Here is a 14,057-nt window from a genome sequence, read left to right on the forward strand (position 1 = left end):
CCCCTAATGGCTGGGGCACTCAAAACCTCCTGTGAACCAGACAACATACGAGCAAGACTCTCTCAGTCATCCGCAGACAGTATATGGAAGTGAAAAACAACGTAACCGCACCCGTCACAAGGTGCACCATGCCAGTCACAAAAAGGGCGCGCAATCTGGAAAGATTGCGTCATTTAAAGAAGGCCGTTATGTTCTGAAAAGGCCGTGAGCCTAAGTATATAGCTATACATTTGCAGATAGAACCATATAACAAACATGATTAAAAGTCCCCCTTGTTCAATAATCCACCTCAGGAGATTTAAACCCATGATTCCTTATTAACATCCACTGGGACCCTACCTTGTTTCGTTACATTACATTCACATATCGAAATAAAATTAAACGATCTTACCGGAATCTACGCCGTGGAACAGGAACACGGCCCTTCAAATGTGACAGATAGTAGCCTCGCTTCTAACATGGACTCGAGTGAAGAAAGGTAGGCAGCGAAACTCGTCAACGCTGATTACCAAGGAGCTGTTAATATGAGTCGGGATGGGTACGCAGGAAAACTCTCCCTGCATCTCCGGACTCTAACTTTCATCCATGCTCTCACTGAGAGGCTGACAGGATTACTTAAAACTCCAGTCCCATTGCGAAGAGTACTACCCTCCATGATAGACTATCTCAACTTCTGACACTTCCCTGCCAACCTCCTGTGATGAAAGGCAAAGAATGACTGGGGGATGAGGGAATTGGGGGAGGTATTTAAGCCTTTGGTTGGGGTGTCTTTGCCTCCTCCTGGTGGCCAGGTTCTGTATTTCCCAAAAGTAATGAATGCAGCTGTGGACTCTTCCCTTTTAAGAAGAAAAATTAACACATGCATAATAAAACAATTATTTAACACCTACTCTGAATTTCAAATAAGCAGTAATTTTTTTTCTGACAAATTTATTTTTTATCCCATTTTCCATCCCTCTGTATCATGTGACAGACATCAGCCAATGACAGACAGTAAACGTATACCCTGTGAGCTTGTGCACATATGCTCAGTAGGAACTTGTTCCCCAGAAAGTGTGCATATAAAAAGACTGTGAAAAATCTGATACTGGAAGTAATTTGGAAAGTGTCCTAAAACTGCATGTTCTATCTGAATCATAAAAGTTTATTTTGACTTGAGTGTCCACAAACTGCACAAAAATGCATTTTTTACTGTCCCTTTAACAGAAATATTTTCATTCAAAAGATAGCTCCAATCTACAATAAAAGTGCCCTTGAAAATGTACATATAAATAAATCTGTTAAATAATTTTATGTAACAGCAGTATATCATTTTATTGCACTGTATAATGAAGAGCACCTCAACATCTGTGTGAAAAGGATAGCTATATTAAAAGTACTGCAATTGCCTGTATAATTATAAACTCAGCAACTTTTTCCCCCCACAGATGAGTTTGAGAAAAACTTTACATAAATTCAGTTGTGAAATGAAAAGCAAAGGGCATTACATACAGGTATATGAAATAAACATAAACTACTACATGTCAAGAGGATTGATGAATGTGCACTTACAGGTCTGGCAGCAAACAGACCTACAGCACAGTAATACAACTCACTGCTACATTGTATCTATGTACAAGCTGTTGCTGCTATAACAAGTGCTTCTGTAAAAAGAACTGACGCGATCAGGCAACAAGCATCTAAACGGTGCTCAAAAGACCTTTCTTTTCCATAATAACATTTTAATAGATTTAACAGGACTACACAAAACAGGTCCTTTATGTAACAACATTTACAAGCTACTGCACTGTAACAGAAAAAATATGAGTTCCTTTAAGTAAAGGTGAATGTAAATTCTTGCGTATATCATTTTCATAAAAAAACAGAGAGAATAAGGATTCTGTAGAAAAGATTCAAATGCTAAATGTTTATTTTCAAAGATGAGGTAGGGTGTGGATCCTTTAATAATCGAAGATTACTACTAAGAAAGAAATAATGCACAATAAACATTTCACTTCCTAAAAAAACACACAGGAAAACTGGCACACACAAAAATCCTATTTTAATCAATAAAAAAGATAAATAAAATAAATATGAGTAGACGGTATAATATATGGCATTTGTGTAAATATTTATTAGATTTAGTGTTTGTGGATGTAAGCCATCAATATTCCATAGTAATTAACTTCCTTTGTACGTTACTTTGTGTCACTGTTTGGTATTGCCAAATGTTTAGCTTAATGTCTATAATATTTGTATCATATTTTTCTGTCCATCTGTTGGAAGGGGTATGATGGGGTTGACCATGTCTGGAACGATTTACAAATGGTCATGGCTCTTTGATATAACACTAAAACATTCAATATGCAAAAATGGCCAGGTAAATAATTTTATATTCAGTACCCAATTGTCTGAGAGGATGAGACCTATGGCTTCTGAAACTGAATGAATAGCTCCCCACACAAGCAGCTTTGTCAAGATGGTCCACTGTACATACCAGAGATGGAATATAGCAAGCTTTAATAATTTTGAATAATACAACATATAACCGATTATCTGATTTATAAGCATTTTGGCCAATTCCATATATCAGGTTTAGGTTACCTTCCTAAAAGGTATTAATCAAATGCTCTTTTGCTTAGTATGATTTGGGGTGTCTATTGTATTTGTTTCCCTTGCTGCTTATAGATAATATGAAAAACAACAATAAATTGTTGTGGGTCTGTGAGGCAGTTTCTACTGAGTTATACTCCATGTGAGATTTTTTTCTAAACCTGATAGATGACAGATGACTTAGTCATTTGGAGAAATATAACAAACAAACAATAATGTTCCCATCTGGTTTTTGGATTACTTGTTCTGAGGTAACTAGGTTCCAATACTTTCTTGGATATTGGCAATGACATAATAAAGTCTGAATTAAGCCTGAGTGGAGATCGAAGCCATGAACCTTAATAGGTCCAGTAAACAATCACAGTTAACTTGGCAATGTGTATGAACCATAAAGCATTGCAAACGTGAAAGTTAGCAGAATATTAATGCTCTCTAAATTTGGAGTAAGCTGCAATAAAACACTAGAAAGTCAAGGAACTCCATCAGACTGTACAAGACATGTTGGTCAACCTCATCATAATACCAATTCCAGTATTGCAACAAGTGGAAAGGTTAATATTCAAATCTGTTTTTTTGTTTGGAAGATAGAAGAATCTCATGGACCAGTGATGGCTAACCTTGGCACTCCTGATGCTTCTGAACTACATTTCCCATGATGCTCAACTAGACTGCAGAGTAACATTATGGTTAATGTAGTTCCAAAACATCTGGGGTGCAGAGGTTAGTCATCACTATCATAGACCTACTCAAGACTATGGGGTCAATTTATCAAAGTGCGAGAAGACATGATACGATGTAGCGTATCATGTCTGCCGCACATCGATAAATGGCGACAGCATACGCTGTCTGCATTTATCATTACACAAGCAGTTCTTGTGAACTGCTTGTGCAATGCCGTCCCCTGCAGATTTTCAGCCAATCGGTAAATAGCAGGGGGTGTCAATCAGCCCGATTGCATAGGATTGGGCGGATTGAAGACCGCAACCTCAGAGGCAGCGGACAAGTTATGAAGCAGCAGTCTTTAGAACGCTGCTTTATAACTTCTTTTTCCTGCGAGCCTAAAGGCTTGCACGGAAGCAGGGGCATCAAGCACAGTTCAGAGCTTGATAATTCGGCCACTATAAGGGTAGAGTTAGCTACAAGTCTACAGCTTTCACAAGAAATTAAAGGGAAGATCATTCTACGGAACAGACTGACTTAAGAATTTTTAAGTTTAGTCATACCTCTTGAAGCTTGTGAGAATATACATAGCCAGCATTTGTGACTGACATACATTTATAAATAAAATAAGACTAAGCACAATAGGTACTGTTTTAATATCAGAGAGAATAAGGCATATTAAGTATTAATTTAAGAAAATGTGGCAATACAGGAAAGTGTTTTTACAAGTATAACCAAAATCAAAATATGCTGGGTGCCAGATTTGTATATCTTGAACAAAGTCAAGGAAACAATAAGCTCTAAGAGTTTAAAAGGAAAAACATTTTGGCAGACTAGGTTACCCTTGTGTTTTAAGTGAACCAAAGTAAGGAAATTGTAAATGGATTATTTCCCTTTTCAACCTTTTTCCAAACTTTAAGAATGCTAAATTTGGCTAAAATGTTTAATATTTGTGATGTTTTTTTTATCATACCGCCAGTGTTCCTTCTCTTACCAGGAGCCAAGCATTAATGGATCCTAAATTTTGACTTCTAGCACCTAATTTTTTAGACTCTTTATATACATCCCTATCAATTCCTTGGCTATTATACATTTGTAGGACTGTCTCTTCCATATTATCGATGACTCCTTAGTTTTACAAAAGACCCTAACCTAAGCTATACATTAAAGTCATGAATTAATATTTTTAGCCTATTACATCTGTACACATAAAGTAGAACCTACAGAAGAATGAAGCATATATATATATATATATATATATATATATATATATATATATATATATATATATATATATATATATATCAAACAACAACAAAAGTTCTGGATGATTAGCCTGCATTAGTTCACAGATATAAAAGGTATAGCTATAGATAGCCAACAGAAGACATAATTTACTTAAAATGGAAATTATAGAAAATTAGTTATTCTGTATTCTTGAAACACTATTTTGACTTACCTTAGAGTTATTTGTTTTGTTGATAAGTATATGGAGAATGATCACTAGATGTTTCTACTGTCACTTGTTGTTGACCAGAGGGTTCCTGATTGCATAGATAAAAAACAGAAACAGGGTATAATATTTATGCAGATATCACTAACACTTGTTTTACATAATACCCTCAACCTATGAAAAGTCAACAACTAACATTGCATTTATTTGAAAAAAGAAAAAAATTTTTTTTTGCGTAAATGCTAACTTCTTTCCCATAAGGCAATATGAATCTAGTAATCATTGCCTAACATAGGTTTTCTATTGTTATTTACACATACTAACCTCGACTGAAACAGCAGCTGTTTGAACGTGTGTATATTGTGGGATATAAGTTCCTTGCATAGCTGTGGTGGTGGGCATGTACTGTAAAAGAATAAAAAAACACAACTGAAGTCACAACACAAGTGTAAACAAAACTAGACATTTAATCACAAACGCAGAAATGTCTATATTTTGCAAGGATAGATCCCCAGATGAGGGAATGGACAGATGGGACCACTCAACCTTTTACCAACATAAGGAGACAATATACTCTAAATATTCCTATCACGCATATGAACGAACACTATACAAACATATTTATCATATCAAAAAAGTTAAAACAGGATTTTTTTGCTTTGATTAGCAGAAGTAAAAAAAAAAAAAAAAAAAATTCTCAGTACTGGAACACCAGTTTTATTTAAAAAAAAATTAAAAAATTAACAATGTTAACGATACCATTTTTAGACGCAACAAAGAAAAAAAATGCTTTTGTAACCCTTGAATGGTAGCTCTCTTTACTGAACCCATCATGACAGAATGTGGACTGGATCCTGGTATATATTAGCTAGGATATGAGTCAAGATAAAATAGAAAGAAATTTCTGTATATATTGGGGGTGGAAAAAAGACACAAAAAAACATTATGAGGCAAAATAAATAAATGTTTATCGTGCCTTAACATAATGTAGTATGTTTCTTCCACACTATGATGGAAACTGATTTTGGGCATCCAAATTTAAGAGTGAATTGATTCTGTTAGCAGTCTTCCAAACTGCAATATGACAAAGCTGACAGTGGTCACATGATGCTACATCTGTTTGCATTGTACAGGAGATTCAGACTGCCCTAGTAGTGCAAGCCTTGAACCCATATGGAATCAGAACTTCCTTTAGCTTAAAGTGCCCATACTAAAGGTTTACTGAACATTTTTAAGTTAAAGCGATATCTTCTATCATTATTCAGATAGAGCATACAAATATAAGAAAGATTCCAATTTACTTTGATTATCAAATGTACTCAGTTCTCTTGAACTTAGAAGCAGGTCGGTAGGCTGAAAAGCATGCACGTGTCTGGAGCAGTTTTGTGAGAATGCTTTAATAATGTGGAAATACTGCTGCCATTAGGGCTTAAATAATTATTGCTACGCAGCTGCCATACGGTTCTCTAGATCTATGCAGGCTACCTATCTAGGTATTTCATTCAATAAAGAATACCACAAGAACAAAGTAAATGTGTTAACAGAAGTAAATTAGAAATGTTCTTAAAATTGTAAGCTCGATCTGAAACACTAAAAAAAAAAAAATGATTTTCATATCCTTTTAAAGTGATTGTAAATGATTATAGGTTTAAATGTAGCTGTAGAATGGATTTGACATCCCCATCAGTACGACTATATTACATTTTAAATTCTTTTAATCTCTTCCCATTTCTTCATATTCCCTCCACCCTTTACATTTCTGTAGTCTAGTGATGTAGCAGTCCCCCACGCCCTCTACGTAGTAGGTGATGCACGCTCCCAATAGTCTATACAGTAACTTAAATGTAAACAGTGAATTGCAAGATTCATTGTTTGCATTAAGTGCTACTAAAGTTTTGGTCCGCTCACTATAGACAGGTCTCACCAAGCAATGTTATATCTGGCAGTTCTCCAAGTAAACAGTGAACTGGAGCATGAGTTCTGATTCACTGTTTGCAATTATGTAATTGGACTTCCCTGGGCAATAAATAGCGCGCATGCGTCTCTCCACAAAGACCCCACAGCACATTAAAATGAGCGAGTCATGCAGCAACGCTGGTGATTGATTGAAGGAGATATACATCACCAAAAGAAAAAAAGACTTAATCAAAGTGGGGCAGGCGGGGGTAATTAGATGTGAGTACTATTAATAAATAAATTAAACATATTTCTAAGCATCTTAATGAGAAAAAATAGCAAGAAACATTAAAAAAACTGGACTATAATTGAGCAATAAGCAAATCATTTGACTTCACCATCACTAAAGTATAATTTTAACATGTTTTTATTATCTGACCTTGTTTTTAAACAGAATATTAAAACAATACTCCTTAAAACCACCACCCAAAATTAAACGATTTGGGTTAATATAATTTTAATGCAGCATTGTAGCTGCATCATAAAGATGAAAAGACAGACATGTCTAAGGCATAATTTGTTCTGACAAAAACTACAACTATGGACTAATTCTCGTTTTAAAAAATTGTAATTTAGTTATAGAAAAACATAATTCATGTAAGAACTTACCTGATAAATTCATTTCTTTCATATTAGCAAGAGTCCATGAGCTAGTGACGTATGGGATATACATTCCTACCAGGAGGGGCAAAGTTTCCCAAACCTCAAAATGCCTACAAATACACCCCTCACCACACCCACAAATCAGTTTAACGAATAGCCAAGAAGTGGGGTGATAAGAAAAAAGTGCGAAAGCATAAAAAATAAGGAATTGGAAATAATTGTGCTTTATACAAAAAATCATAACCACCACAAAAAAAGGGGTGGGCCTCATGGACTCTTGCTAATATGAAAGAAATGAATTTATCAGGTAAGTTACATAAATTATGTTTTCTTTCATGTAATTAGCAAGAGTCCATGAGCTAGTGACGTATGGGATAAAGACTACCCAAGATGTGGATCTTTCCACGCAAGAGTCACTAGAGAGGGAGGGATAAAATAAAGACAGCCAATTCCTGCTGAAAATAATCCACACCCAAAATAAAGTTTAAATGAACATAAGCAGAAGATTCAAACTGAAACAGCTGCCTGAATTACTTTTCTACCAAAAACTGCTTCAGAAGAAGAAAACACATCAAAATGGTAGAATTTAGTAAAAGTATGCAAAGAGGACCAAGTTGCTGCTTTGCAAATCTGATCAACCGAAGCTTCATTCCTAAACGCCCAGGAAGTAGAAACTGACCTAGTAGAATGAGCTGTAATCCTTTGAGGCGGAGTTTTACCCAACTCGACATAAGCATGATGAATTAAAGATTTCAACCAAGATGCCAAAGAAATGGCAGAGGCCTTCTGACCTTTCCTAGAACCGGAAAAGTTAACAAATAGACTAGAAGTCTTTCGGAAAGTCTTAGTAGCTTCAACATAATATTTCAAAGCTCTAACCACATCCAAAGAATGCAATGATTTCTCCTTAGAATTCTTAGGAGTAGGACATAATGAAGGAACCACAATCTCTCTACTAATGTTGTTGGAATTCACAACCTTAGGTAAAAATTCAAAAGAAGTTCGCAACACCGCCTTATCCTGATGAAAAATCAAAAAAGGAGACTCACAAGAAAGAGCAGATAATTAAGAAACTCTTCTGGCAGAAGAGATGGCCAAAAGGAACAAAACTTTCCAAGAAAGTAATTTAATGTCCAATGAATGCATAGGTTCAAACGGAGGAGGTTGAAGAGCCCCCAGAACCAAATTCAAACTCCAAGGAAGAGAAATTGACTTAATAACAGGTTTTATACGCACCAAAGCTTGTACAAAACAATGAATATCAGGAAGATTAGCAATCTTTCTGTGAAAAAGAACAGAAAGAGCAGAGATTTGTCCTTTCAAGGAACTTGCAGACAAACCTTTATCCAAACCATCCTGAAGAAACTGTAAAATTCTTGGAATTCTAAAAGAATGCCAGGAAAACTGATGAGAAAGACACCAAGAAATATAAGTCTTTCAGACTCTATAATATATCTCCCTAGATACAGATTTACGAGCCTGTAACATAGTATTAATCACAGAGTCAGAGAAACCTCTTTGGCTAAGAATCAAGCGTTCAATCTCCATACCTTTAAATTTAAGGATTTGAGATCCTGATGGAAAAAAGGACCTTGAGACAAAAGGTCTGGTCTTAACGGAAGAGTCCACGGTTGGCAAGAAGCCATCCGGACAAGATCCGCATACCAAAACCTGTGAGGCCATGCTGGAGCTACCAGCAGAACAAACGAGCATTCCCTCAGAATTTTGGAGATCACTCTTGGAAGAAGAACTAGAGGCGGAAAGATATAGGCAGGATGATACTTCCAAGGAAGTGACAATGCATCCACTGCTTCCGCTTGAGGATCCCTGGATCTGGACAGATACCTGGGAAGTTTCTTGTTTAGATGAGAGGCCATCAGATCTATTTCTGGAAGCCCCCACATTTGAACAATCTGAAGAAATACCTCTGGGTGAAGAGACCATTCGCCCGGATGCAACGTTTGGCGACTGAGATAATCCGCTTCCCAATTGTTTACACCTGGGATATGAACCGCAGAAACTAGACAGGAGCTGGATTCCACCCAAACCAGAATTCGAGATACTTCTTTCATAGCTAGAGGACTGTGAGTCCCTCCTTGATGATTGATGTATGCTACAGTTGTGACATTGTCTGTCTGAAAACAAATGAACGATTCTCTCTTCAGAAGAGGCCAAGACTGAAGAGCTCTGAAAATTGCACGGAGTTCCAAAATATTGATCGGTAATCTCACCTCCTGAGATTCCCAAACCCCTTGTGCCGTCAAAGACCCCCACACAGCTCCCCAACCTGTAAGACTTGCATCTGTTGAAATTACAGTCCAGGTCGGAAGAACAAAAGAAGCCCCCTGAATTAAACGATGGTGATCTGTCCACCACGTCAGAGAGTGTGGTACAATCGGTTATAAAGATATTAATTGAGATATCTTTGTGTAATCCCTGCACCATTGGTTCAGCATACAGAGCTGAAGAGGTCGCATGTGAAAACGAGCAAAGGGGATCGCGTCCGATGCAGCAGTCATAAGACCTAGAATTTCCATACATAAGGCTACCGAAGGGAATGATTCTGACTGAAGGTTTCGACAAGCTGATATCAATTTTAGACGTCTCTTGTCTGTCAAAGATAGAGTCATGGACACTGAATCTATCTGGAAACCCAAAAAGGTTACCCTTGTCTGAGGAATCAATGAACTTTTTAGTAAATTGATCCTCCAACCATGATCTTGAAGAAACAACACAAGTCGATTCGTATGAGATTCTGCTAAATGTAAAGACTGAGCAAGTACCAAGATATTGTCCAAATAAGGAAATACCACAATACCCTGTTCTCTGATTACAGACAGAAGGGCACCGAGAACCTTTGTAAAAATTCTTGGAGCTGTTGCTAGACCAAACGGTAGAGCCACAAACTGGTAATGCTTGTCTAGGAAAGAGAATCTCAGAAACTGAAAGTGATCTGGATGAATCGTAATATGTAGATATGCATCCTGTAAATCTATTGTAGACATATAATGCCCTTGCTGAACAAAAGGCAGGATAGTCCTTATAGTTACCATTTTGAATGTTGGTATCCTTACATAACGATTCAATATCTTTAGATCCAGAACTGGTCTGAAGGAATTCTCCTTCTTTGGTACAATGAAGAGATTTGAATAAAACCCCAGCCCCCGTTCCAGAACTGGAACTGGCATAATTACTCCAGCCAACTCTAGATCTGAAACACATTTCAGAAATGCTTGAGCCTTCGCTGGATTTACTGGGACACGGGAAAGAAAAAATCTCTTTGCAGGAGGTCTTATTTTGAAGCCAATTCTGTACCCTTCTGAAACAATGTTCTGAATCCAAAGATTGTGAACAGATTTGATCCAAATTTCTTTGAAAAAACGTAATCTGCCCCCTACCAGCTGAGCTGGAATGAGGGCCGCACCTTCATGTGGACTTAGAAGCTGGCTTTGATTTTCTAGAAGGCTTGGATTTATTCCAGACTGGAGATGGTTTCCAAACTGATACCGCTCCTGAGGATGAAGGATCAGGTTTCTGTTCCTTGTTGTGACGAAAGGAACGAAAACGATTATTAGACCTGAATTTACCTTTAGATTTTTTATCCTGTGGTAAAAAAGTTCCTTTCCCTCCAGTAACAGTTGAAATAATAGAATCCAACTGAGAACCAAATAATTTATTACCCTGGAAAGAAAGGGAAAGCAGAGTAGACTTAGAAGACATATCAGCATTCCAAGTTTTAAGCCATAAAGCTCTTCTAGCTAAAATAGCTAGAGACATATACCTGACATCAACCCTAATGATATCAAAGATGGCATCACAAATAAAATTATTAGCATGTTGAAGAAGAATAATAATGCTATGAGAATTATGATCTGTGACTTGTTGCGCTAAAGCTTCCAACCAAAAAGTTGAAGCTGCAGCAACATCCGCCAAAGATATAGCAGGTCTAAGAAGATTACATGAACACAAATAGGCTTTTCTTAGAAAGGATTCAATTTTCCTATCTAAAGGATCCTTAAAGGAAGTACCATCTGCCGTAGGAATTGTAGTACGCTTAGCAAGAGTAGAGACAGCCCCATCAACCTTAGGGATTTTGTCCCAAAACTCTAATCTGTCAGATGGCACAGGATATAATTGCTTAAAACGTTTAGAGGGAGTGAATGAATTACCAAAATTAATCCATTCCCTGGAAATTACTTCAGAAATAGCACTAGGAACAGGAAAAACTTCTGGAATAACTACAGGAGATTTAAAAACCTTATCTAAACGTTTAGATTTAGTATCAAGAGGACCAGAATCCTCAATTTCTAAAGCAATTAGAACTTCTTTAAGTAAAGAACGAAAAAATTCCATTTTAAATAAATATGAAGATTTATCAGCATCAACCTCTGAGACAGAATCCTCTGAACCAGAAGAACCATTATCAGAATCAGAATGATGTTCATTTAAAAATTCATCTGAACAATGAGAAGTTTTAAAAGATTTTTTATGTTTACTAGAAGGAGGAATAACAGACAAAGCCTTCTTAATGGATTCAGAGACAAAATCTCTTATGTTATCAGGAACACTCTGAGTATTAGATGTTGACGGAACAGCAACAGGTAATGGAACTTTACTAAAGGAAATTTTATCTGCATTAACAAGTTTGTCATGACATTCAATACAAACAACAGCTGGAGGAACAGATACCAAAAGTTTACAGCAGATACACTTAGCTTTGGTAGCTCCAGCACCAGGCAGCGATTTTCCTGAAGTATCTTCTGACTCAGTTGCAACGTGGGACATCTTGCAATATGTAATAGAAAAAACAACATATAAAGCAAAATAGATCAAATTCCTTAAATGACAGTTTCAGGAATGGGAAAAAATGCCAGTGAACAAGCTTCTAGCAACCAGAAGCAATAAATAATGATACTTAAATAATGTGGAGACAAAAGTGACGCCCATATTTTTTTAGCGCCAAATAAGACGCCCACATTATTTGGCGCCTAAATGCTTTTGGCGCCAAAAATGACGCCACATCCGGAACGCCGACACTTTTGACGCAAAAAAACGTCAAAAAAATGCCGCAACTTCCGGCGACACGTATGACGCCGGAAACAGAAAAAAAATTTTGCGCCAAAAAAGTCAGCGCCAAGAATGACGCAATACAATGAAGCATTTTCAGCCCCCGCGAGCCTAACAGCCCACAGGGAAAAGTCAAATTTTTAAGGTAAGAAAAAATGATTGATTCAAATGCATTATCCCAAATATGAAACTGACTGTCTGAAAATAAGGAATGTTGAACATCCTGAGTCAAGGCAAATAAATGTTTGAATACATATATTTAGAACTTTATTTAAAAAGTGCCCAACAATAGCTTAGAGTGTCACAGAAAATAAGACTTACTTACCCCAGGACACTCATCTACATGTTGTAGAAAGCCAAACCAGTACTGAAACGAAAATCAGCAGAGGTAATGGTATATATAAGAGTATATCGTCGATCTGAAAAGGGAGGTAAGAGATGAATCTTTACGACCGATAACAGAGAACCTATGAAATAGACCCCGTAGAAGGAGATCATTGCATTCAAATAGGCAATACTCTCCTCACATCCCTCTGACATTCACTGCACGCTGAGAGGAAAACCGGGCTCCAACCTGCTGCGGAGCGCATATCAACGTAGAATCTAGCACAAACTTACTTCACCACTTTTGTAGGCATTTTGAGGTTTGGGAAACTTTGCCCCTCCTGGTAGGAATGTATATCCCATACGTCACTAGCTCATGGACTCTTGCTAATTACATGAAAGAAAGCCATATTTTCAATTTATAAACATCCTTGTTACTTGCAGATCTCCAGAGCACCTAATAACATATTATATAGGTGAATAAAAGGTGTAATTCTATCTGTAGTTTTCGTGCCACTGAATAATGTTTTGCCAAATAATTGGTCTAATCAACAGGGTTTGGTGCAATAAAATAATACATTTGTCATATGTAAAATTATAATAGGGGAAACCCATAATCTTTATAGGTGTGGTACTAATTCAACAGGACACCACTCCTTAAAAATAGTGTCACTATGCTAAATGTCTGAATTTTCATTAATGTGCTCCGTTTGGTGCATCCTTTACATTATTCTACCACAGGACAGTACACTGTACAATTGTTTTTATAATAATGTATTTTCAATGACTTGTTATACCAGCTGCAGAGTATAAAATTAATGAGAAATAACATTATCAGGTTTATTTCTGTATATGAAGTAGTTGGTTTTGTGCTTTTAAACCACAGCCTATCACAATGGGTTGAGCTTGCAGGTAAAATCAGATCTCATTATGTTATCACTTTTATGTACACACATTTGCTTCCTTATCTTATATTTGTCTGTAAAACCAAAGCTCAATAAATAGAGAGAACAATGGAAAATTATAATTTTATTACTTAACTATCCTGCACCCCACTGGGAGTTTAATTCTGTCTGCTGGCTGTGTTTACATAGGATTGTCAATAGCATAGACTCCAGTATAGAAACTTCCAGTATAGGTGGGGATACCACAGGCTAAATCAGCTATTTTAAATAACAAAATAAGGGTAAAGGGGCTACTTGTAAACAATTTAATACACTCCAGCAGGAAAATGGATGATTAGGAACAATTTAAAGGGGAGACTTTTTTTGGGTGAACGGTCCCTTTAAATATGTTTAACATTCAGCCCTGAGAGAGAGAGAGAGAGAGAGAGAGAGAGAGAGAGAGAGAGAGAGAGGGGAGAGAGAAGGAGAGAGAGGAGAGAGAGGAGAGAGATAGGAGA

General features: G+C 36.8%; 1 protein-coding gene across 4 annotated transcripts in view; it reads right to left on the reverse strand.

Annotated features, from left to right (window-relative positions):
- RBMS1 (RNA binding motif single stranded interacting protein 1) overlaps nucleotides 1-14,057 on the reverse strand; it is a 285,859-nt gene that overhangs the window by 11,201 nt on the left and 260,601 nt on the right. For all 4 annotated transcript variants that reach the window (XM_053698355.1, XM_053698359.1, XM_053698354.1 and 1 more), the window contains exons 12-13: nucleotides 5,030-5,110; nucleotides 4,712-4,796 (exon numbers count right to left, since the gene is read on the reverse strand). In XM_053698355.1, the coding sequence (XP_053554330.1) occupies nucleotides 4,719-4,796; nucleotides 5,030-5,110 (159 nt within the window). In that variant the 3' untranslated portion in view covers nucleotides 4,712-4,718. The remainder of the gene's footprint in view (nucleotides 1-4,711; nucleotides 4,797-5,029; nucleotides 5,111-14,057) is intronic.

The sequence above is a fragment of the Bombina bombina genome, chromosome 1 (genome assembly GCF_027579735.1).
Source record: "Bombina bombina isolate aBomBom1 chromosome 1, aBomBom1.pri, whole genome shotgun sequence".
Classification (NCBI taxonomy): Eukaryota; Metazoa; Chordata; class Amphibia; order Anura; family Bombinatoridae; genus Bombina; species Bombina bombina.